This window comes from Sus scrofa, chromosome 4 (genome assembly GCF_000003025.6).
Source record: "Sus scrofa isolate TJ Tabasco breed Duroc chromosome 4, Sscrofa11.1, whole genome shotgun sequence".
Classification (NCBI taxonomy): domain Eukaryota; kingdom Metazoa; phylum Chordata; class Mammalia; order Artiodactyla; family Suidae; genus Sus; species Sus scrofa.
Genome location: NC_010446.5, coordinates 105,641,788 through 105,667,735, shown reverse-complemented (window position 1 = coordinate 105,667,735; position 25,948 = coordinate 105,641,788). Strand labels below are relative to the sequence as shown.

Sequence of the window (25,948 nt, the reverse complement as noted above, 5' to 3'; positions counted from 1 at the left end):
GGCTCACATCTGGTGATGCTATGGCTGTGATATAGGCTGGCAGCTGCAACTCTGATTTGACCCCTAGCCTGGGAACTTTGATATACTGCAGGCATGGCCCTAAAAAGTTATATCAAATTAATACCTAGATGTTTATTTCTCATTTAGCTTTGGATATAAAATTAGGAACATAACTATGTGGTCTTTGTTCTTACGAGATTTTGCACTCTACTTGTGGGACATAAAATGAATAATCAAATTGAGATAAGTGCTATGAAAGAAATGAAAATTACAAAATATAGAAAACTGGAGGAGTTCCTATCATGGCACAGCAGAAATGAATCTGACCAGTATCCTTGACGATGCGGGTTCAGTCCGTGGCCTCCCTCAGTGGATTGGAGATCCGGCACTGTGGTGAGCTGTGGTGTAGGTCATAGACGCAGCTCATATCCTGCATTGCTGTGCTGTGGCTGTAGCTGTAACTCCGATTTAACCCCTGGGAGCCTCCATATGCCATGGGTGTGGCCTTAAAATGCTATCTGTCTATCTATCTATCTATCTATCTATCTATCTATCTATCTATCTATATAAAAAATAATAAGGCCTGATTTAGATTTGGTGATCAAGGTTGGCCTTAAACTGAGACCCTCATAAGTGAGATTTAGTTAAGGGTAAAGCATGTGAGTTGGAGAGAGCATTTCAATCAAAGAGGAAAAGCATGTGGAAATGCTCTGAGGTATGAAAGAGCTTGTTCAATTCATATGACTGAATGAAAGCCTTTGTGACTGAGTATAAGAAACAATATGGAAAGAAGAATGAAGTAAGTAGGGGATGATAAGGACCAAATCAAATAGGGTCAAGGAAAGGAATTTTTATTTTATTCTAACAGCAAAGGAACACCACTGAAAGATTTTAAGTAGAGGAATGACATGATCTTGTTTACATTTTAAAGGATCACTGTAACTTCTGTATGGAAGATAAATTTGATGTTGGAAAAGGAGTGTTGGTAGTGAGGAAAAATTAGAAGTAGAAAAATCAGATTGGCGGCTCTTTGAGTGGTATAAGTGTGAAAGAATATCTTTTAAAAATGGAATCATATCAAACTTATGCTAGCATTTGGTGAGCCCATTAATTGAGGATATCTTGTCTGGCTTCAGCTCTGAAAATTTTTCTTTTTTTTCTTCCTTCTAGTGTTATTATTTTCTCTACCTTTCTCTCTCTTTCTTTCTTTGTCTCTCTTCAAGTTCTGATAGGTGGATTTTGCAAATTCTTTTTTTTTTTTTTTTTTGGTCTTTTTGCCTATTCTAGGGCCACTCCCAAGGCATATGGAGGTTCCCAGGCTAGGGGTCTAATCGGAGCTGTAGCCTGTAGCCTGCAGCCTATGCCACAGCCAAAGCAACTCAGGATCTGAGCCACATCTTTGACTTACACCACAGCTCACAGCAACGCCAGATCATTAACCCACTGAGCAAGGCCAGGGATCGAACCCACAACCTCATGGTTCCTAGTTGGATTCGTTAACCACTGAGCCGCAACAGAAACTCTGGATTTTGCAAATTCTTAATTGATCCTTCATGTTTAAATTTTTTTCTCTTATACTTTCCACTTTCTAGTTCTCTCTATCTCTCCCCTTTTTTTTTTTTTGTCTTTTTAGGGTTTCGCCCACGGCATATGCAAGTCCCTAGGCTAGGGGTCTAATTGGGCCTATGCCACAGCCACAGTAATGTAGCATCTGAGCCGTGTCTGAGACCTACACAACAACTTATGGCAATGTTGGATCCTTAACCCACTGATCAAGGCTGGGGATTGTACCTGCATCCTTATGGATCCTAGTTGGATTTGCCAACTGCTGAGCTACAAAGGGAACTCTATTTTTGCAGAATTTGGGGAAATTTTTTTTGTGTGTATTCTCTCTCCTAATTCAATCTTTTTTTTTTTTTTTGGTCTTTGGTGCATACGAAGTTCCTAGTCTGGGGGTCAAATTGGAGCTGTACTGCTGGTCTGTGCCATAGCCATAGCGGCGTCAGATCCAAGCCTCATCTGTGACCTATACCACAGTTCATGGCAATGCTGGATCTTTAACCCACTGAGCAAGGGAAGGGATTGAACCTGTGTCCTCATGGATACTAGTTAAATTTGTTTCCACTGAGCCGCAACAGGAACTCCCTAAGCCAATCTTGAGGTATGTTTATTTCACTATTTTAAAAATTTTGGTTATCTAATTTTAAATGTTCAAGGGGTCTAGCTAATTTTTTTTTTTTTTTTTTTTGCTATTTTAGGGCCACGCCCATGGCATATGGAGGTTCCCAGGCTAGGGGTCTAATCGGAGCTGTAGCTGCTGGCCTACGCCAGAGCCACAGCAACGCAGGATCCGAGCCTCGTCTGCAACCTACACCACAGCTCACGGCAACGCTGGATCGTTAACCCACTGAGCAAGGGCAGGGATCGAACCCACAACCTCATGGTTCCTAGTTTGGTTCATTAACCATTGAGCCATGAAGGGAACTCCTGGGCTCTAGCTAATTTATCTTGTGAATATAGTATCCTGTTGGAATATACTACACTTAGCAAAATATCTGCTTCTATTATTTTTTCCCCTTGAATTCTATTTTAATTCTCTTAATTGAATTTGATGCCTCTTTCATGGGTGTACTTTTCTTCACTGTTGATTTTTTTTTTTTTTTTGTATGGCCGCATCTGTGTCACATGGAAGCTCCTGGGCTAGGGGGCCAATTTAAGGTACAGCTGCTGGCCTGTGCCACGGCCACAGCAACACCGGATCTGAGCCGGTGCAACATTCACTGCAGCTTGCAGCAACACCAGATCCTTAACCCACTGTGTGAGGCCAGGGATCAAACCCATGTCTTCATGGAGACTATGTTGGGTTCTTAACTCACAGAGCCACAGCAGCAACTCCTAATAGTTGATTCTTGATTGTTTACTCCTCTCAATATTTGAGAATCCATATTTATCCGTGTGTATATTATAATCTGATTCTTCTGATTGTGGGGAGAGATGGGAGGTGCTGTATGGAAGGGTGGACTTGGTAGCTTGTCTTTTGGGTATAGGGAATACTTATCTTGCTTAGAGATTATGAGCAGTTAGGGGCAGTGCCATGTCCCTTTGGCTCCAATTCCCAGAATCCTTGATTTAATCTTAGGTGTACTATGTGGTGAGGAGGTTACCTTGTCTAGTTGTTCACATAGCCTTATTAAATTAATATGAGTTCTCCCCATCTCAACCCCTAAGAATCCCTCAACTCTTTGATTTATTAATGCTAGGCTGTCTGGTTTTGTTAATATTTATATGTATGTTTTTTTCTTTTTAAAAATTTTATAGGATTGGTGGTGAGAGAGAGCCCACTATCTTATTTATTTTTTTGGCTTTTCTAGGGCCACTCCCATGGCACATGGAGGTTCTGAGCCTAGGGGTCTAATCAGAGCTGTAGCTGCCGGCCTACGCCAGAGCCACAGCAACTCAGGGTGCGAGCTGTGTCTGCGACCTACACCACAGCTCATGGCAACGCTGGATCCTTATCCCACTGAGCAAGGTCAGGGATCGAACCCGCAACCTCATGGTTCCTAGTCGGATTCGTTAACCACTGAGCCACGATGGAAACTCCACAGCCCACTATGTTTTAACCAATCCTTGAGTTTTAAAAAATTAACTACTTTTACCTAAAATGAAACTTTGTAGTTAAGTTTTGCATGTGACAGGTTTTTCTTTTATACTCTCTACTGACATTTCTCTCTCTCTCTCTCTCTTTTTTTTTTTAAGGCCACACCCTCAATATATGGAGGTTCCCTGGCTAGGGGTGGAATTGGAGCAGTAGCTGCCAGTCTTCACCACAGGCAGTGTGGGATCCAAGCTGTGTCTGTGACCTACACCACAGCTCATGGCAATGCCAGATCCTTAACCCACTGAGCGAGGCCTGGGATCAAACCCACCTCCTCATGGATACTAGTCAGGTTCATTTTCCATTGAGCCACGACAGGAACTCCTTTTATTTTATTTTATTTTTTGTCTTTTTTAGGGCTGCTCCCGTGGCATATGGAGGTTCCCAGGCTAGGGGTCCAATCGGAGCCGTAGCTGCCAGCCTGCACCACAGCCACAGCAACGCCAGATCTTTAACCCACTAATAAGCAAGGCCAGGGATCAAACCCGCAACCTCATGTTTCCTAGTCAGATTCATTTCCACTGTGCCACGGTGGGAACTCCTCCATTGGCATTTCTTATTTTGTTGAGTTTTCTTAGAGACTTTCTTAGAAACTGGGTAATTATTACAATTTTTTATTTGTTTTTAATGTACAGTCTGGACTTTTCAGTTAATCTATCATATGTCTAATAATTAATAACTCTTAAGAGTGAGGGAAGACAGTGTTTCAGATATAAAAAATTTTAGTGACAACCAGACTCATTTGGGAACTTTGTAGGTGTTTTAAAAATTTAAGAAACGAAAAACAGGAGAGTTGAGCTGAAAGTTTTTCTAATTCATTAGCCTAGTGTTGAATTCATGGAAGTATAGAAAGAAAAGCATTATAAATCATTGTTATTTAGGGTGACAAGAAGGAAGGGTGTTGGCAAAGAAAACAAGAGCAAGAGGTAGGAAACAGGAAATCTTAATAATACAAGGTTTTGAAAATTGAAGGAAGATAAGTAAAGAGAGGGCTAATAGTATCAAATGTCAAAAGTTCCACAATGATAAGAATTGTACCGTGGAATGACTATTGGTGATCTTTGAGATCATAATTTTATTAATGGAGATAGGTATTAGTTTTTCATGGGATTAAGAAAGAACTATAGAAGACAACAAACAGGAATTTGGTTACAAAACAAAGTAGGAAATTTGACAATAGTATGAAAAGGGCAGAAAGGTCAATTGGATATTTTTGTTTTGTATTCAAATAGATGTTTAGATGGGGTGGGGGAAATTAAAGATTCCTCTGCAGAGAGTCATTGTGTGTATTAGTAATATAGCAACCGAAGTCTTAGAGGAGGTGGGAATGTTGAGATCTAGAACAATGGTCAGAATTAGCTTGAAAAAAGTGAATTACTTCTCTTTTTAAGTTTGGAGTGAAGATTAAGAAGCCAGATGTTTAGATAGTGATGAATTGAAGGTAAAGGCACATGCTTTGTGACTTCATTCCAAATATATTTTATATAGATGCAGTGCTTATTTTGTTTAATAAACTTTGGGCTCCTTTGGTTGTGGAATTAATTTTACAGAAATATCACTGTTAGTACTTACCCATTATTACTTTGCATATAGTTCCATTTGAAATTCCTCTGTGCTTTTCAGTGCTCTTGTTGCATCAGCCCATCTCTTTTAATTTTTCCTTTTCAAATGATATTCTTTTTTTCTTGTCTCTCTTTTCCTATTCTTTTAATCTAGCCTTTAACACATTTATATTCTTTTACTTTTTCTAGAAGAGATGACTAAGCTTAAAAATAACAAAGAAGTAGAACTTGAAGAAATGAAAGAAATCTTGGTAAGTATATTGTTTCTTTTATTAATATATAGCAATTATTTTTCAAAATAGTATTGAATTCAATGACTTAGACTCTCATTATATAGATTTTTTTGGTAGTTTTTTCAGCAAAAATATAAAGAAATTACCTTTGGCTTTAGTAAATTCATTTTTCTTTTTTTTAATGATTTTTATTTTTTCCATTATAGTTGATTTACAGTGTTCTGTCAATTTTTACTGTACAGCAAAGTGACCCAGTCACACACACATATATACGTTCTTTTTCTCACATTATCCTCCATCATGCTCCATCACAAGTGACTAGATATAGTTCCCAGTGCTATTAGGATCTCATTGCTTATCCACTCCAAATGCAATAGTTTGCATCCCAGATTCCCAGTCCATCCCAATCCCTCCTCCACCACATTTCTTATCTGTACCAATTTTTATACATTTTAATAACTGTCTTAGTGAAGGTACTTATATTATTTGAACATATGTTGCAGTATACTTAAGTAGGATCAAATATGCATATTCTGTAGCTGATTGTAAGTTTGGTGGGGCTTTGATACTTTTGAGCCACAAAGCTGCAACTTTGAGAAGGATATCTATGGTATAAATTAATTATCTGTAGGGCTTCATTTTTATTTTAATTGGGCATGGGTTAGTAAACTTTTTTGGTAAAGGACTAGATAGTAAATATTTTAGGCTTTGTGGCTGTATACAGAATGTTAATTTTCTCCTCCTCCTTCTTTTTTTCATTTTTAACATTCTTGTAAAAATGTAAGAACCATTATTCAAGGGCCTACAAAAGAAGTCTGGGTTGATTTTGTCTCAAGGGCTATAGTTTTCCAGCCCTTGCTTATTGAAGATAGTGTTGTTTATGATTACGCATATTTGATTTTGGCTTTAACCTATCACATTTTTACCTGATTTTGCTACTCCTAATTTTTTTAATCTCTTAGGAAGCACTGTTTCCAAATGCTTGTCCTTTCTTCAGTGACTAGCTTTTGTACAAATTCTTACAAATAATAATAATGATTACATTTCTCTCAAATTTGATCATGCAAAATTATACTTCAGGTCACAGCTTAAATATCAATTCTTTAGAAATGTCTCTTGGTATTCTTGGCTAGTTAAGTCTCTTTAGAGTTGTTCCTATAGCACCCTGCATTTTTCTTTTATAGCACTTATCAAAAATGATATTTATTTTTGGTATAAATAAAGCTTTTTAATAGCTTTATTTGACCTTTAGAGTCCCCCTTTCTTAAAACAGTGGATGGCACATAGTAGATGGTCAGTAAATAAATAGTAAAATGAATGTATACTCCAATAAGAGCTAAGATCCTATGTCCTGTTTGCCCTGTAACCTCAGTACTTGGTACATCACTGACACTTTGTAAGTTCTTTATAAGTATTTGTCAAATGAATTAATACTACAGTATTATTTTTACACTCCTACATGGGCAAGGGTTAGTTTAGGCTTTTGTTATATTTGAACAGCCACAGAGCATCAGAAGACCTTCGTCCTTAGAATGACAATGCTTGTTTGGTATCCAGCTCTTTACTTCTTAGCTGTGTGACCTAGCATAATTTACCTAAACTCTTGATGCCTTGGTCTTTCTATCTATGAAAGGGGGAAAATAACTGTACATATCTCATAGGATGGTTGTGAGGGATGAATAAGAAAATACATTTATTCATTTAACAAACATTTTTGAGTCCTTTTTATGATATACACTGGGGATGCAGTGGAGAGCAAATGGATGCATATTCTGTTTGCATGGAACTACAGTCGTGAAATAATCACACTTAAATACAAACAGTCATTTAAAGGTAATGATACAATGGTGTCTGGGCAATAAAGGATTAGTTCACAGTGCTATGAAACCTATAATAAAAGGATTTGAACTATTGAGAGAGTTCAGGAGAGGCTTTTTTGAAAAAAAGATTGAACTGAAATCCACAGAAGTAAAGAAGTGCTTATCAGGTAGAGGATATATTAAATGCAAAGGTCCTTTGATAGGAAGAAGTATGATGACTACAACATGGAGTGAAAGGAAGAATGTGGTGCAAACTGTGACTAAAGAGGTAGTTAGCCTGACAGTTCACACCCTTTCAGTCATATCAACACAATTTTGTATTTACCCTAAGAAGAATGAGAACCTCTAAAGAATCTCATCAGGGAGTGACCTGGTTAGATTTGCATTTTGAAAAGCTTACTTGTCTAGCACTACAGAGAACAAAATACAGTAAGGCAGGAAAGTTAAGAATAGATGGATGAGAGGTTCTTTTGTGGTGTAGTGGCTTAAGGATCTGGCGTTGTCACTGCTGTATTGTGGGTTTGATTCCTAACCCAGGAACTTCCACATGATGTGGGTGCAGCCAAAAGAAAAAAAGAAGACTAGACAGATGATCACAAGACCCAGAGAAAACTTAGGCTGGGAGGTGGTGGTAGTATGATGAAAATGTGGATGGTTTTGAGATATATTTAAGATATAAGCATTTTGCATTGATATAGAATGATAATTATACCATTTATTGAAAAGATTATCATTGTTCTTTTTCTGTTTTTTTTTTTTGGCTGTGCTTGGAGCACGTGGAAGTTCCCAGGCCAGAGATTGAACCTGAGCCAGAGTAGCAACCTTGGCTGCTGCAGTGACAATGCTGGATACTTAACCTACTGTGCCACAAGGATACTCTGAGACTCCTTTTTCTATTGAGTTGCTTTTACACATGGATTAAAAAAAAAATCACTTGACCATATTTGTTTGGGTATGTTTCTGGACTATTTCCATTTAATTGATTTTATTTTTTTATTTTTGGTCTATCTATTCACCAGTGTTTGGATTACTGTAGCTTTATAGTGAGTGTTATGTTTGGGTAGTGTGATTCCTCCAGCTTTATTATTCTTGTGCATATAACATTTATTTTTTAAATGTATTTTTTGAATATAATTGTATTTTTTATTTTTTTTTAAATTTTTTAATTTTAATTTTTTAATGTATATAATAATTTGTATTTTTTTCCATTATAGCTGGTTTACACTGTTCTGTCAGTTTTCCACTGTACAGCATGGTGACCCAGTTACACGTATATATATTTTTTCTTCTAGGAAAAACATATGTTTTTAGGAATTTTTCCATTTCTTCTAGGTTATTCAGTTTATTGGCATATAACTATTCATAACATTCTCTTAGGATTTTTGTATCTCTGTGGTATCAGTTGTTTTATTTCCTCTTTCCATTTCTTATTTTGCTTATTTGGGTCCTCTTATTTTTCTTGGTAAGACTGGCTTAAGGTTTATCAATTTTATTTTTTCAAAAAATCAGCTATTTTCCTTGCTATTTTCAATTTTTTTTCTTTTTTTTGGCTGCACCCATGGCATATGGAAGTTCCAAGGCTAGGGATTGAACTCTTGCCATAGCAGCAACCTGAGCCTCTGCAGTGACAACACTGGATCCTTAACCTGCTGAGCCACAAAAGAACTCCAGTTGTTTCTATTTTTTGATCTCTTATTTATTTATTTCCTCTCTGATCTTTATTATTTCCTTCTACTGAGTTTTGTCTTTATTTTTCTTTTCCTAATTTTATTAGATGATAGGCTAGGTTGTTAGAGATTTTTTTGTTTGTTTCTTGAGGAAGGCCTGTATTACTGTAAAATTCTCTCTTTAAAACCTGCTTTTGCTGCATCCTGTAGATTTAGGAAAGTTGTGTTTTCATTTTCCTCAAAGCATTTTGATTTCGCCTTTGATTTCATTGCTGACCCACGTTTTTAGTAGCATGTTGTTTAGTTGCCATGTGGTTGTTCTTTTCCTGTTTATTTTTCTGTGGTTGATTTCAAGTTTCATACCATTGTGGTTGGAAAAGATACTTGATGTAATTTTTGTCCTCTTAAATTTGTTAGGGCTTCTTTGTGACCTAGTATGTGATCTATCCTGGATAATGTTCTGTGTTGATTGATTGTGAGAATGTTGACTTGAAAAGAATGTGTATTCTGCTCTTTTTTTTTTTTTTGGATAAAGTGTTCTGTAGATAACAATTAATTCTGACTGAGCTGTTGTGTCATTTTTAGGACCTTTGTTGCCTTACTGATTTTCTGTCTGGATAATCTGTCCATTGATGTCAATAAGGTGATAAAGCCTTGTACTGTTGTTGCATTGTTATCAGTTTCTCCCTTTATGTATGTTAGTATTTGCTTTATACATTTATTTATTTATTTATTTTTGTCTTTAGGGCCACAACTGTGGCACATGGAGGTTCCCTGGCTAGGGGTTTAATTGGAGCTGTAGCTGCCGGCCTATGCCACAGCCACAGCAGTGTGGGATTGAAGCTGCATCTGTGACCTACACCACAGCTCATGGCAATGCGGGATCCCCAACCCACTGAGCGAGGCCAGGGATTGAACTCACAACCTCATGGTTCCTAGTTGGACTTGTTAACCACTGTGCCACAATGGGAACTCCAGTATTTGCTTTATACATTTAGTGTTTCTGTATTGGGTGCTTATATGTTAACAGGTATCCTTTTAAAATTCTATGAACTGTTTTTTAAAGGGTAGTTGGTTTACAATGTCATGCCAATCTCTGATTTATAGCAAAGTGACTCAGTCATACATATATATACATTATTTTTCTCATGTCATTCACCATCATGTTCTATCTAAAGAGATTGGATGCAGTTCCCTGTGCTATATAGTGGGACCTATATAGTGGGACCTATATTGCTTACCCATTTTAAACATAATAGTTTGCATCTACTAACCCCAAACCACCAATCCATCCTGCCCTTGGCAACCACAAGTCTGTACTCTATGTTTGTGAGTCTGTTTTTCTTTTGTAGATAGGTTTTATTTGTGCCATATTTTAGATTCCACATATAAGTGATATCATATGGTATTTGTTTTTCTCTTTCTGACTTCACTTGGTATGAGAATCTGTAGTTATATTCATGTTGCTGCCAGTGACTTTATTTCATTCTTTTTTGTGGCTGAGTGGTTTATTCCCTTATGTATATGTACCACATCTTCTTAATCCATTCATCTGTCAATGGATATTTAGGTTGTTTTCATGTCTTGGCTATTGTGAATAGTGCTCCTTTGAACATATGAGTACATGTATCTTTTTGATTGAAAGTTTTGTCTGGATATATCCCAGGAGTGGGATTGCTCAGTCATACGGTAGTTCTATATTTAGTTTTCTGAGGTACCTCCATACTGTTTTTCCACAGTGGTTGTACCAATTTACATTCCCACCAACAGTGTAGGAGGTTTCCTTTTTCTCCACACCTTCCCTCTTTGGCATTTGTTATTTTTAGGCTTATTAATGATGGCCATTCTGACTGGCATGAGGTGGTTCCTCATGGTACTTTTGATTTGCATTTCTCTGATTTTTTAAATTAGTGACATTGAGCATTTTTTCATGTGCCTGCTGGCAATACACCTGTCTTCTTTGGAGAAATGTCTTTTTAGGTCTTCTGCCCAGTTTTCAGATGAGATATTTGTTTTTTTGTTGTTGTTGAGTGTATGAGTTGTTTGCATATTTTGGAGATTAAGCCCTTGTTGGTTACATCATTTGCAACTATTTTCTCCCATTCTGTTTGTTGTTTTTTCTCTTTTTTTTAATGGTTTCCTTTGATTAGGTTCTGTTTGTTTATTTTTGTTTTTATTTCTGTTTCCTTGGGAGACCGACCTAAGACAACGTTTGTACAAGTTATGTCAGAGAATGTTTTGCCTGTTTTCTCTTCTAGGATTTTTATGGTATCTTGTCTTATGTTGAAGTTTTTAAGTCATTTTGAGTTTACTTTAGTGCAGGGTGTGAGGGTTTGTTCTAGTTTCATTGATTTACATGCAGCTGTCCAGTTTTGCCAGCAGCACTTGCTGAAGAGACCATCTTTTTCCCATTTTATATTCTTGCCTTTGTTGTTGAAGATTAATTGGCCATAGGTGTCTGTGTTTATTTCTGGGCTGTATTCTGTTCCATTGGCCTGTATGTTTGTTTTTGTACCAGTACCACACTGTCTTGCTTACTGTAGCTTTGTAGTAGTATCTGAAGTCAGGGAGAGCTAATATTTGTTAAATATTTCTTATAATTTCTCATTTTGTGGTCACATTTCTTGTCTGATATCTTGGATCATCTTTACTATCATTACTCTGAATTCCTTTTCAGGTTAGTTGCCTTTCTCTACTTCATATGGTTGTTCTTTTGGGATTTTGTCTTTTTTTTTTTTTTTTTTTTTTTTTTTTTTTGTCTTTTTGCTATTTCTTGGGCCGCTTCCACGGCATGTGGAGATTCCCAGGCTAGGGGTCCAATCGAAGCTGTAGCCACCGGCCTATACCAGAGCCACAGCAACGTAGGATCCAAGCCGCATCTGCAATCTACACCACAGCTCACGGCAACGCCGGATCGTTAACCCACTGAGCAAGGGCAGGGACCGAACCCGCAACCTCATGATTCCTAGTTGGATTCATTAACCACTGCACCACGACGGGAACTCCTGGGGTTTTGTCGTATTCCTTCATCTGGCACATATTTTTCTGCCATTTCATTTTATCTAGCACTCTGTGTTTATAGTATCCTTTATGCATCCTGCAAGGTTGTAGCCCCTCTTGCCTCTGGTGTCTGTCTCCAAGGGGGTAAAATGGATCCATGCCTGGTGTAGGCTTCCTGGTGACAGGGACCGATGGCTTATCACTGGTGATGGTGCTGGGTCTTGTCTGGGGCATATGGCTGTGTCAGTGGGTGTTTCTGTAGTTTCCAGGTCTCTGTGGCTTTGTGCACAGGATAACTTTAGACATCCTATCTGCCAAAGGGTGGAGCTGAGTTCCCACCGTATTTGTTGTTTGGCCTGAGACTTCCTAGCACTAGGGCATGAAGGTTGTTGGCTAGAGGAGCCAGGTCTTGTTTCCAAAATGGTGACCTCCAGGGCACTTCATGCCAATGATTATTTCCTGGGGCCTCTGTCTCCAGTGCCCCCACAGTGAGCCAGAGCCAACCCCTACCTCCTTAGGAGACTCTTGGAGACCTGCAAGTAGGTCTGGCACAGATTCCTGTGGAGTCACTGCTTTGCGCTGGTACCCAATGCACATGAAGTCTTGTGTATGCCTTTCAAGGGTGGAGTCTCTATTTCCCTCAAACCTGTGGAGCTCCTGAACTCAAGCCCTGCTGGCCTTTCAAGCCAAATTCTCTGGGTACTCCTCTTTCTAATGTCAGACCATCAGGCTGGGAAACCTGACATAGGGTTTAGAGCACTCACTCCTGTATGAGAACTTATGTAATATAGTTATTTTCCAATTTGTGAATCGCAGACATGACAAGTATGGTATTTGTTTATATCGTGAAAGCACTCCTCCAATGATCTCATTGTGGCCTCTTTTTCTTTGGGTGTAGAATATCTTTTTTGGGAGTTTCCAGATTTTTTTGTTGATGTTTATTTGGCAGTTAGTTGTGATTTTGGTGTTTTTGTGCGAGGAGGTGAGTCCTTTTATTCTGCTATCTTTTCTCCTTCTCCTCTAGCTCACTTCTTTTTTTTCCTCCATCTCCATTTATATGGATTTTCCTATGTCTTCATTAGGATTCTGTAGTTTCCAGGTCTCTGTCCATTAAATCCTCTGTCATATTTAGTTTTTGAATTTACTTAATAATGACTTGTTGCTTTTCTAAAAATTTTTTTTGTGAGTTCCTATTGTGGTTCACTGAGTTAAGAACCCAGTGTTGTCTCCCTGAGGATGCAGTTTTGATCCCTGGCCTTACTCTTTAGGTTAAGGATCTGATGTTGCTGCAAGCTGTGGTGTAGGTTGCAGATGTAGCTCAAGTTTGATGTTTCTGGGGCTGTGGTATAGGCCTTGGAAATAGCTCCTATTTGACCCCTAGCCTGGGAACTTGTATATGCTGCAGGTGTGGCCATAAAAAGAAAAAAAAAATTTTTTTGTCCCAAGGGAAATTCATAATTGTTTTTGCAACTCTATTCGGGCAGTTTGAATGTATTGAATTGTGTTCTTTGGTTGTCATGATTTGTTAATGCCTGTCCTTAAATAGGCAGAAAAGCAAAAGCTTTTAGATGAGAAGAAACAATTTGAGAAGATTTCTGAAGAATTAAGACAAGCAGAACAAGAACTTACTGGACTTCTCCAAACCAGAGAGGTTTGTTTAAAAAAGATACATTTTTCTTTCAAGTATTTTGTTAGTAGGGTCTAGATTAGATTGTGGATTATGGTGTGGCTCTTTGCTTTATGAAAGATTCCTTCACAAGGAGTTCCTGGGTGGCTCAGTGGAAACGAATATGACTGGTATGCATGATGACGCAGGTTTGATCTCTGGCTTCAGTGAGTAGGTTGAGGATCTGGTGATGCCATGAGCTGTGGTGTAGGTCACAGACATGGCTCAGATCCTGGGTTGCTGTGACTGTGGCATAGGCCAGTGGGTACAACTCTGATTCGACCCCTAGCCTGGGAACCTCTATATGTAGTGCGTGCGGCCCTAAAAAGATTAAAAAAAAAAAAAGATTACTTCACAAAATTCCTTTTACAGATATTTTCCTACTATATTAAATATGCTAATGATTGATTGAAAATACATCTAGAGAACTTCCATATTATAATAAGGTAGATAAAGGTCAACATTTAACATAACAATAGAATGTGCAATGCCACGGTTTATAAAAAATTACATTTCTTGATATCTTGAGTATTTCTATAATTGATACATTTAAATTTTGGCCTTTATTAAGTTCTTAGTATACAGTAGTTTTATAGTGCTCATGTTGTAATTTTAGAATGTCTCTTATTTTTAAAAGTATGTTTTTAGTGCATATTACAATATTATATTTTAACTGCTTTAATTTATCAAGAACTGCTTAGCTTTTCAGGTATTGCCTGATTTCATTAACTAATGTATTTCTTCTTAATAATGTCATTTTAACTGAAAGTAATTACTTGGCACTATAAAATTGATAACAGTATTTTATAATATGTAATATAATTTTCTAGTTAAGCTTCAGAATATCAAGATGGAATTTACTTATAGTATTGCATCTGTCATTGATCATTGTTTTAAAGTTAGAATGGTTATTGCATGAAATTCTACTTACATTTTTAAAATTTGACATATTTTTGACCAAATAAATAACTGACTTACATAGAGTGACCATAATTCTTAAATGGGAAAATTATAAAAATACTTGCTGTGGTAATACATGTTTATTTTCCAGAAAAAAATACATGATTTGGAAATACAATTAGCTGCCATTGCAACAAGTGAACAGCATTATTCAAAACAGGTTAAAGAGCTGAAAACTGAACTGGAAAATGAGAAGTATGTTTTCTGTTTCTAAAGTAGTTTACATATTCAGTTCCTAAGCTTTCTGATAGTTAATAAATCAGTAAATTATGTTAATACTTGTATTTATTTATTTATTTAATTATTTTGTCTTTTGTCTTTATAGGGCTGCACCTGTGGTGTATGGAGGTTCCCAGGCTAGGGGTCTAATCGGAGCTGTTGCTGCCAGCTTACACCAGAGCCTCAGCAATACCAGATCTGAGCCGTGTCTGCGACCTACACCACAGCTCACAGCAATGCCAGATCCTTAACCCACTGAGTGAGGCCAGGGATGGAATCTGCAACCTCATGGTTCCTAGTCTGATTTGTTTCCGCTGCACCGCGACGGGAACTCCCAATACTTGTAATTAATAGGCTTAAATTTGCGTTTTATTTCTGATTAAATGTTAAAATAATTTATCAGTTTCATTGCTAAGGGAAGTACATATCACTGACATAAAAAAGAGTATATCACAAAGTTGAGAACTGCTATGGAAGAATAATAGATTACTCTTCTCAGAGATTATTTTTGTTGTAACTCTTTATTTTTTTACTAAGTTACTTCATAGGTTTATATTGATGAAATGACAATATACAAATTCATTTCTTACATTGTCGAAACATAATGAATATTTAGTTGATTCACATACTTAATAAATTTAATTTCTAGAGAAAGTGGGACAAAATAATCATTGTTATTACTCAGAGAGAACTGAACTCGAGTAGGAAGTATAGTGGGGAGCATGATTTTTACTTTCTTATTGCTTCTCAACTCTAAGTAAAAATGAGAAATAGGTAGTTTACTCAGCATTTTGTCCCTTCTGTTTCAGCTTACATTCCCAGCTTCTAGTACCTTTTCAACAGTACTTTTATAGGGGCTCTGGGTTAAATCCATCTGTTCACCAAAATCTTTTAATGAATGAAACGAATAGTATAAATTTGTATTATCCCAGTTATAATTGCTTTCTTAAATTTCCTTTTTTTTTTTTTTTTTTTTCTTCGTCTTTTGCCTTTTCTGGGGCTGCTCCTGTGGCATATGGAGGTTCCCAGGCAAGGGGTCTAATCAGAGATGTAGCCTCCAGCCTACGCAGAGCCACAGCAATGCCAGATCGAAGCCACATCTGCGACCTACACCACAGCTCACGGCAACGCCGGATCCTTAACCCACTGAGCAAGGCCAGGGATCGAACCCACAACCGCATGGTTCCTAATCGGATTCATTAACCACTGAGCCATGACGGGAACTCCTAAATTGCCATTTTTTAATTGAAACATACCTCCTCCTTGATGAGTTTCCAGTATCAGTAAGTAGGAAGGGACAACAGATGCTTCTGAAATCATTCAGTAGAGCCACACACTTTCCTTCCCTCATTTAAAACTGATCCTGGTTTCATCCAATAACAGCAGTAATCTCTCTTTCAATATAGAATATTTGATATCTTTTAAGAGCAGTTTAGGTGTTGTGAACAAAGATTTATTTTAATGAAAATATTTTAATTAAAAACAGTTAATTTTTGAAGTTCCTGTTGTGGCTCCATGGGTTAAGTACCCAATATTGTCTCTGTGAGGATGCAGGTTCAATCCCTGGCCTTGCTTGGAGGGTTACAGATGCAACATTGCCACTAGCTGTGGTGTATAGATCATAGATGTGGCTCAGATTTTATGTTGCCATGGCTGTGGTGCAGGCCGCAGCTGCAGCACCAATTCGACCCTTGGCCCAGGAACTTTCATAGGCCCCAGGTACGGCCGTAAAAAGAAAAAAAAAGTTAATTTTTTTGTGCTACTTAAATAATCAGAAATTTGAAATAGTTCTAAGAGATAACCTACTAGGGAGAAAATATTATACGAAGAGTATAATTCGCTTTTCAAAAATTGTGGAAAGGTAAAGGGGGAAGAGTGTGGGAAGTATGCAAGGAAATATATGACATCTTAAAAATTTAAAAGTTTTCAAATATATACAACATGAAGAGAGAATAATGTAATGAACTGGCATATACCTGTCCCTCGGCTTCAAAAATTCTTAACTAATGGTCATTCTTATTTATAGCCCCAACTCTTCCTTTCTTTCCTCTAAGATTATTTTGGATAAAATTCCACATCATATAATTTTATACATAAATATTTTGGTATGATGTATTTTTTAAAAAACAGGTTTAAGAATGCTGAACTAACCGTAAGCTGCAACAAGCTTTCACAGGAGAAGAAAGAACTAGCACAAGAAGCAAGTGATATGGCCCTAGAAATCAAGAAGCATCAAGAAGATATTAAAGTGAGTTGAAAAAGAAGTATCCTTGACTTAATTTTCTTACTGTAAAATTGGGGATTTAGAATAGATGATCTCTAAAGATACTCTCAGATTTTAAAAGTCTGATTATCTTCAAGTTAATACTTTGTTTTAGAAGAAAAATATTCATATAGATCTTAGATGGTAATAACAGTCAACAGAGGATAGAGGCTTCCCATTGATAAAATTACTTTAATTTTAAGCATCAAGATTTATATTTATAAAGAAAGTATTTATTAAATATATAAGATACTGTAGAGGATACAATGATGAATAAAATATCATCCTTCATTTTTAGGAGTTTGTGACTCAGTAGAAAAATAAGTGCTCAAATAAGTTATCATATGTATTGTTTTGAGGCAAAGTGTTATCAGAATGAAGGCTTAAGAAATAATATAGCATTGATTTTTGCCTTAAAAAATGAATAATTATGAGTTGAGTAGGTAACAGTGAGTGGAAAGCATTCCTTGAAGCCACAATAATATGAACAAAAGACACGAGTCTCAAAGTGTTAGTGGGAAACATCAAGTAAGACTTATTTTCTATTATGTAGAGATTGTTACGGGAATAAAGTAAGTCTGGAAAAGTGTGAAACTTATACAAGTTGGGGGTTCCCATCGTGACTCAGTGGTTAACGAACCCGACTAGCTTCCATGAAAACCTGGGTTTGATCCCTGACCTCGTTCAGTGGGTTAAGGATCTGGCGTTGCTGTGAGCTGCGGTACAGGTCGCAGACGTGGCTCAGATCCTGCGTTGCTGTGGCTCTGGCATAGGGCAGCGTCCATAGCTCAGATTTGACCCCTAGCCTGAGAACCTCCATACGCCTCTGGTGTGGCCCTAAAGGACAAAAAGACAAAAAATAAAACAAAACCTTACACAAGTTAAATAGCCCATTCTCTTAGGGCTTTTATATATATATTCATAAAATTTTATAAATATTGAGACAGATAAAGGTCTTAAATATTAATTTCAATTTTATTTCTATTGACACAAAATAATTAATACAAACAATACTTTTTATTTCTTTAGAATAGCAGAAAGCAAGAAGAAAGGATGTTGAAACAAATAGAAAATCTGGAAGAAACAGAAACCCAATTAAGGCAAGACTAATGTGTTTTTTGCCTATCTGAAGGTTTTAGTATTTCTTTTCTATTAGTTTGTTATAGTTAATTAAGATCAATCTTATGTTGAATGTAGTATAAAGTGAAAAATTATGAAACTTAAAACTATGATTATAATCATGCCTATTTTATACTTAGTGTTGAAATAGTGGTTTTAGACAAATTAATTTTAAAGTATGACACTTTCTAATATTTAATATTCATTTAGTTGAGAAAGTATACTAATCACATGCCAGAAAATTTAGAAGAGATTTTAAAAAATTAATATTATTTTAAGCATTATCTTTGTTTCTAGGTGTTTTCACAATTACCTATTTTAATGCCTGTATGCCAGTCAGTCAAGTGGATATAACATTATTTTTAAAAATTTTGATGTTAACATTTTCCAGTTTTTCACTATCATAAGTAATACTGTAGTGAATATTTGAGCACATACAGATTTTTTTGCCTACAGGATAAAATTCAAGTGGTGAATTTATGGAGTCATAGGAGTAGTTATTTCAGTTACTTTTGATAGATAAATAGTTTTTGATGTGTTTTATCAGTTATAAACCATACAGTACAACCAATATTGTATGAAAATGTTGGTTACAAAATGTCTTAATTACTTTTAGGTGTTTTCACTAATTTTTGATAATGTAACAGATTAAAAACAACTCATAGTTCTTATGATTTATAATTTTCATGTTTGAGTAAACTTCCATTTTTCAGGTGTGCTTTGGAATTTTTCATCTCTTTCCTTCTTCTCTTCTCTTCATGGCTGCTCCCATGACATATAGAAGTTCCCAGGCTGTGAATCTAATTGGAGCTGCAGCTGTGGCTTACACCACAACTTAACCTGCTGAGCAAAGCCTGGGATCAATCCTGCATCCTCACATTGACAACATTGGGTCCTTAATCTGCTGAACCCCATTGGAAAGTTCTAGAATTTCTTCTTTCTAAATTGCCTTGGAGTTCCCGTCATGGCACAGTGGTTAACGAATCTTACTAGGAACCATGAGGTTGCGGGCTCCATCCCTGCCCTCACAGTGGGTTGAAGATTCAGAATTGCTATGAGCTGTGGTGTAGGTCGCAGACGCAGCTCAGATCCCAAGTTGCTGTGGCTCTGGTGTAGGCCGGTGGCTACAACTCTGATTGGATCCCTAGCCTGGGAACCTCTATATGCCATGGGAGCGGCCCTAGAAAAGGCAAAAAGACAAAAAAAAAAAAAAAAAAAAAAAAAAAAAAATTGCTTATACCTCTTGCCCATGAATACTTTGAGATCTTGATTGTTTTCTTACTGATTTATTTAAGCTTTAAAAAACATATTAATTCTTTATCTTGTTTTATTTACAGCACATATTTTCTCCAGTCTGTTTTCCTTTCACTTTGAGTAATTTTTTGTCGTATAGAATTTTTTTTTAAATTTTGTATGAAATCTAATTGTCTTTCCTTGTGAATTTTTTTCTATTGCTTTCATACTTATAAAGTTTTTCTGCTTGCAGTCAAATACTAATCTTTTCCTTAGTTATTTAAAAAACCAATATATTGATATTTGGTTTATCTTTCTCTTTTTCAAATACTAAGAACATTTCAGGATATCAGTATATTTCCTAACACTACTGTAGATCTATGACCTGGTTTTTGATATGCAGTGTTTTCGTTTTCATTATTTTCTAAATAATCTGTTTTTGTATTTCAGGTTTCATTTTAATTCATTAATAATTTAGAGAATTTCCAAATATTTGGGGTCTTTTGTTTTTACTTATTTCTGTACAGTTATTTTTATTTCTCTTTGGTTAAGGAATTTGGTCATTAAAATTTATTTGATATTTTCAATTATTTGAGATTGCTTTTAGGCCTAATATACCTCCCTCATAGTACTGTTTGAGGATTATTATATAAATAATGAAATGTGAATAACGTGCTGCACACAGTGCCTGGCACTTAACTGTTACTATTTTCCAGATTTGGAAAGTCATTTTTTATTATGCTTCTAAAGATTGCTTTTGTCCTTTCTGTTCACTTTGTTCTTCAGAAGTAACTGTTATTTATAGATTAAATCTGTGATATAGCACTGTACATTTTGGGAATAAAAAGTGAAGATAGATTTTAGGGAAAGGCTGCTTTTAATTTAAGAGAATTCAAATTATTTGAATAATATCTTTCTGTATATCTACCTATTTTGTGGACTTATAGAACTTTAAATAAAAATATATTTAGGAATAGTGGAGTTCGTGTTGTGGCACAGCGGAAATGAATCCGACTAGGAACCATGAGGTTCCAGGTTTGATCCCTGGCTTTTCTCAGTGGGTTGAGTATCCGGCGTTGCCGTGAGCTGTGGTATAGGTTGCAGATGTGGCTTGGATCTGGCATTGCTGTGGCTGTGGAGTAGGCCGGGGGCTACAGCTCCGATTAGACCCCTAGCCTGGGAACCTCCACATGCTGTGGATGCGGTCCTAAAAAAACAAAATATATATATGAATGGCAAGAATATGCCAAGTAAAAGTTTAAAACTCAGTTGAAAGAGTAAACATCCTAAATTCAGTTTTCATAAGACCAGTATTCCACATGATTGAATACTATTCCATGCATTCAGGTTAGACCCAGCAACATATCAGTTGTAGCAAGAGAGACTATAATCAGAAATAGCTTCAAACATCCATCTGAGAGAAAGCACCATTGTTTTCATATTTTTAATTTAAAAAAATTTCAAAGGACAATTCACCCATATGATATAAAAATCAAAGGGACAAAGAGACATGGGGAAAGAACATTGTCTTTCTTGCCCCTTGTATTCCTGCATCCATTTTCCCTCCCCAGAGGTATCACGTTTTCTTGTGTATGTTTCCAGAGATACAGTGCACATATATAAGGATATATGCATATGCAAATATCTGTCTGTAGTTTTTCATTAAAATCACTTGCATTATGTCCTTAATTTGTCCAACATCATAATTATGTTCTAGAATGATGATTAACTTATGACTAAGAAAACAGTAAAGTAAAATCTTGACTCAAATTAGAAATAAGTGTTTCTATATAGGAATTTTGTTAATGGAAAAATGACTATAAGGATCTAGATAATTTCAAATTAAATGTATAAATTAATTTAAATATAGATGTATAACTATACCTATTGATATTAATACATGAAAAGTTATCAAACAAAATGAAAATATAAACCAACAAAATATTAAGTAGTCAACTGTTTTAGGAATTCTGGAAAGGGAATAAAATGAAAATATAAATTTTATTACAATGTCACTCTTCCATTTCCTTTAAGGAATGAACTGGAATCTGTGAAAGAAGAACTGAAACAGAAAGGAGATGAAGTTAAATGTAAATTGGACAAGAGTGAAGAAAATGTATGTTGTATTTAATAATAGGTTGCATCACAAAACTTTAAATCTTAAATGCAACACCACATGTCTAAAAAAAAATAAGGTATACTATTATATAAATAACTAGTGTTTCAGGAACTCTTGTAGGCTGTTCACTTTACAAATATAGACCAGGTTGGGTTATTTTGCTTATGTGGCTTACATCTAGAAGAAGTTGTGTCATAATTCCTCAGTTCCTCAAATATTGAACATTTATAAATATTGATTTATATTTTAGGGTAAATAAAAGGATCATACTTTAGTGATGTGAAATATACTGATAAATTGGTTAATAAGTTTATGTTGTGCTTTGGTGGATATGATTTCAGAGTTGAGATAGGAAGAAGGCTTTCAAGGAAGATTATTACAAAAGTGGAATAGTACAAGGTGTATATGATTATAGTATATAATATACATAGAGAAAATTGTGCCAAAATAGAAAGATCAAACTAGATTGTGAAGGTTGTCACAGTGTTTTTTTCATTGAACAAATGAAATGATTACCTGTGATGTGCTAGGCACTGTTCTGGGTACCATGTTTGGATTTAATTTGTTTTGGTAGACAATAGTGTTCCAGTTAAGGTTTTTTATTAGATAAGTAACATTTAAAATTTTTAGGAATGGAATAGGAAGAGGTGAAAGACCCTTGGAATCGATTGGAAGGTTATAAAAAATAGTCTTGAAAGCTCTGAAAAAAATCTTAGAGAGGACTCTGGCCTAGTTTATACCTGAGCCATTCTTTGTAGTTAGGGAATAGAGTAATATGGCCAAGTCATAGCTGCATTCTCACTCTTAGACAGATCAGTGGCCATCAAATTAAACTGAATTAAGCAGGATTACTGTTAATTTACACTAAAAGAATCTTTGCAGGAAAGGGTGGTAGCCAGACCAAAACATAGGTCTTCCATTTAATTGCTACTAGAGCCCATAGAAAGGGCATCTATCTATATCTGAGTCAGGACAAGCTTCCTGGAAGAAGCACTGTTCATTTCAAAACCTCAGATTAATAGTAATTAGTGGAAGACAGAGGGATGGATACAGTACATCAGGGAGAAAAAGAATATTCCAAGTTACAAAAAGACACAGACACAAATACATTATGTATGAAGTATGAGAGAGCCTGTCAGACTTACGCAACTATACAAAGTTTATCGTGGCTGAGAGGTGGAGTTTAAGTTACTGGTGGCAAAGATGAAAGTAGGGAGAAATGAGAGTAGAGAGATGAGGATGGAGAAAAATGAGGGTGGGGAGAAGTGAGGATAGATCACTTGAGGCCTCATTAATTGTATTTAGGTTTTTGAAGTTATTGAAGAGTTTTGACCTGAGACATGTTATAATTATATTTACCCTTTGGAGAATTTTAGGACTGTTGGAGTAGTTCAAGGGTGAGATGAACTATACTTTTAAGGGCTTGAAATGAACCAGGAACATTCTAGATTCTTTTTTTTTTTTTTTTGTCTTTTGTCTTTTTGTTGTTGTTATTTCTTGGGCCGCTCCCGCGGCATATGGAGATTCCCAGGCTAGGGGTCTAATCGGAGCTGTAGCCACCGGCCTACGCCAGAGCCACAGCAACGCGGGATCCAAGCTGCGTCTGCAACCTACACCACAGCTCACAGCAAAGCCGGATCCGTTAACCCACTGAGCAAGGGCAGGGACCGAACCCTCAACCCCATGGTTCCTAGTCGGATTCATTAACCACTGCGTCACGGCGGGAACTCCTAGATTCTTTATATATATTATCTTACTTAATTGGAAGTTGTTTTTGTCCTCATTTTATGAATTAGGAAATAAGGCCTCCAAAGGGTAAAAAACTTTGAGAGTCTACATGACTAAGAAGTGGTAGAGCTGGCTCTCTATCATTCTTCATACTATATCACATTTTTTTTCCTCAAAAAGTTATCTTTCTTTTAGCTTCACATTTATTTGCTAAACTCAGCCAGAAAAAAAATGAATTTAATCTTGTAAAGACTTTGGTTTTTTTAATAGAAAAAATTTTGTATCAGGAGCTGCTTCAGAATACTTACATGTTGGTGTGGGGCAAAACATGGATTTAATGTTTAATATAAAATAAAAATCTTTTACTAAGAACTTTATTTTACCAATGTAGAAAATATTAATGATGTGTTAAGGAAAAAAAAAACAAAATGCAAAACAGGTTGTTACCATGTTTAAGCTTTCCGTGATTGGATTTCATTTTTATTTATTGAAAGACTTACCTGGAAAGAATTCAAGTTGCAAACATTTCTCAGATATTTTGCCTGACATTGAAAGTTATTACACTCCCTCCCCTGACCCCAGTCCACTACCTTAGGTCAGATATTTATTATTTCTCGGTACTTTATCTGAGCCTCTCTTTCCTCATCTCTAAAATGGGGATAAAAATACTGATTTTTGTCCATATCATTGGGTTGTTATAAGTAAGGTTCAGTTTAACAAATGCTTGTGAAAGAAATTATGAACATTTATTTATAAAATAATTTTTAAAAATTCAGTATAAGCTAAGAAAGCTAATAAAATATTGTAGAATGATACTAGGCTAAGATAAAATGTGAACATTAATATATAGACTCAAAACAATTTCTTTTTTACAAGTAAACTGGGAGAACTTTTTTGTAGAAATAGAGGACTAAGCTTTGTAATTCCATTTCTAAAAGAAACTCATAGAAGAAAACAGAAATTCTGTTAACATTTTAAATCTGATGTCAAATAATATTTTTTAGGCTCGAAGCATTGAATGTGAAGTTGTTAAAAAAGATAAACAAATGAAGATATTAGAAAACAAGGTATTACAAAATGTGAAAAATGTTTGGGAATAGACTTTGTAACAGTACACATATGACTAGTTTCTTTGGGGCTAGCCTTTACATATTCCTGTAAAAAGAAATCTTCCTACTTTGAAGGCTTTCAGTAGTAGATTTTTTACTGCAGGTTTCTTTGAAGAGCGTTGAGTTCAGGAGTTTTTCATAATGGTTCAAAGAGCAAATCTTCATTAAACTGTTCTTTAGCTATCTCTTCCCTTTCCTAAAACTTCATACTCTCAGCAGCTGCATTTGTTGTAACTATCTTTAGAGTGGTAAGATGCTTTTTAAAATTTTTTTTAATTTTTTGTCTTTTTAGGGCCTCACTCACTGCGTATGGAGGTTCCCAGGCTAGGGGTCAAGTCAGAGCTACAGCTGGCGGCCTACACCATAGCCACAGCAACCTGGGATCTGAGCTGCATCTGGAACCTATACCACAGCTCACGGCAACATCAAATTCTTAACTCACTGAGTGAGGCCAGGGAATGAACCCGCAACCTCATGGTTCCTAGTCGGGTTCGTTAAACGCTGAGCCATGATGGGAACTCTGGTAAGATGCTTTTAAAAATCACTCTTAGACATATCTTCTATTCTTATAATTACTGTTGTAATTTCTGCTTTCTTTATGTGAAGTGTTTTTACTACCTGCTGGTCATACTAATTCACTTTTCCCTTCTCTGCCCCTGACCCCACACTTGTCCTAAACTTGACCTTTTGTATAGTGAGTTAGTAAGTAGTCCTTTGGATAGTGTAGTACACTTTCAGAAATTGTGACTTCTAATAATTAAAACTATTTTCTTCTACCTAGAATTTTAGTAAATAACCCCCCCTTTTTATACGCATGAATTATTTTACTTTTTTTTTTCAGCCATGCTAGTGGCATATTGAAGTTCCCGGGCCAGGGATAAAACCCAAGCCACAGCAGCTACAGGAGCCACAGCAGTGACAATGCCAGACCCTTAACCTGCTATATCCAAAGGGAACTCCATGAATTATTTTACTTAAAAATGAACTGTGATAGTTCAAAATCTTTTCAAGAATTTCTGGGCATGCCACCAAATATATTAATTAATCCCAAGTTTGGAGATTATTAAAATTGAAAAAAAAGAAAACTTATGTTACTTTAATTTTCACTAGTTTACTTAGAAAAAAAGGAGAGTGAGATGGGACAGTCAAAATAACATTCAAAGTTGATAGAACTGATGTCATTGTCCTTTTAAGAAATTATACACATTTTTTGAACTGTAGTAATGCCAGTTATAAAGACAGTTTTTATAATGTGTAGTGATGTGAGTTTTAAAAAAGGCTTTTTATGAAAAGCTTAGTAGGTGAAAAGTAGAGTCATCAACATTAACTCTCAGTGGAATAAACTTTTTTTTTTTTGTCTTTTGTCCCTTTTTTAGGGCTGCACCCGCGGCATATGGAGGTGCCCAGGCTAGGGGTCTAATCAGAGCTGTAGCCGCCAGCTCCTGAGCCACTATGGTTCCTAGTCGGATTCGTTTCTGCTGTGCCACAATGGCACCTCCTGGAATAAATTTTGATGTCTGAAGAATAGAGAATATACATAAAACAAGTGCTTCCTCAGGCAAAGATAGAAATCTAGGTAAATAGTCCCTCAAAGT

General features: G+C 36.1%; 1 protein-coding gene across 3 annotated transcripts in view; it reads left to right on the top strand.

Moving 5' to 3' along the window:
- Window positions 1–25,948, top strand: part of SYCP1 (synaptonemal complex protein 1) — a 138,060-nt gene that overhangs the window by 62,678 nt on the left and 49,434 nt on the right. For all 3 annotated transcript variants that reach the window (XM_021090001.1, XM_021090000.1, XM_021090002.1), the window contains exons 16-22: window positions 5,407–5,468; window positions 13,484–13,588; window positions 14,655–14,758; window positions 16,913–17,030; window positions 18,075–18,145; window positions 21,432–21,513; window positions 24,249–24,311. In XM_021090001.1, the coding sequence (XP_020945660.1) occupies window positions 5,407–5,468; window positions 13,484–13,588; window positions 14,655–14,758; window positions 16,913–17,030; window positions 18,075–18,145; window positions 21,432–21,513; window positions 24,249–24,311 (605 nt within the window). The remainder of the gene's footprint in view (window positions 1–5,406; window positions 5,469–13,483; window positions 13,589–14,654; window positions 14,759–16,912; window positions 17,031–18,074; window positions 18,146–21,431; window positions 21,514–24,248; window positions 24,312–25,948) is intronic.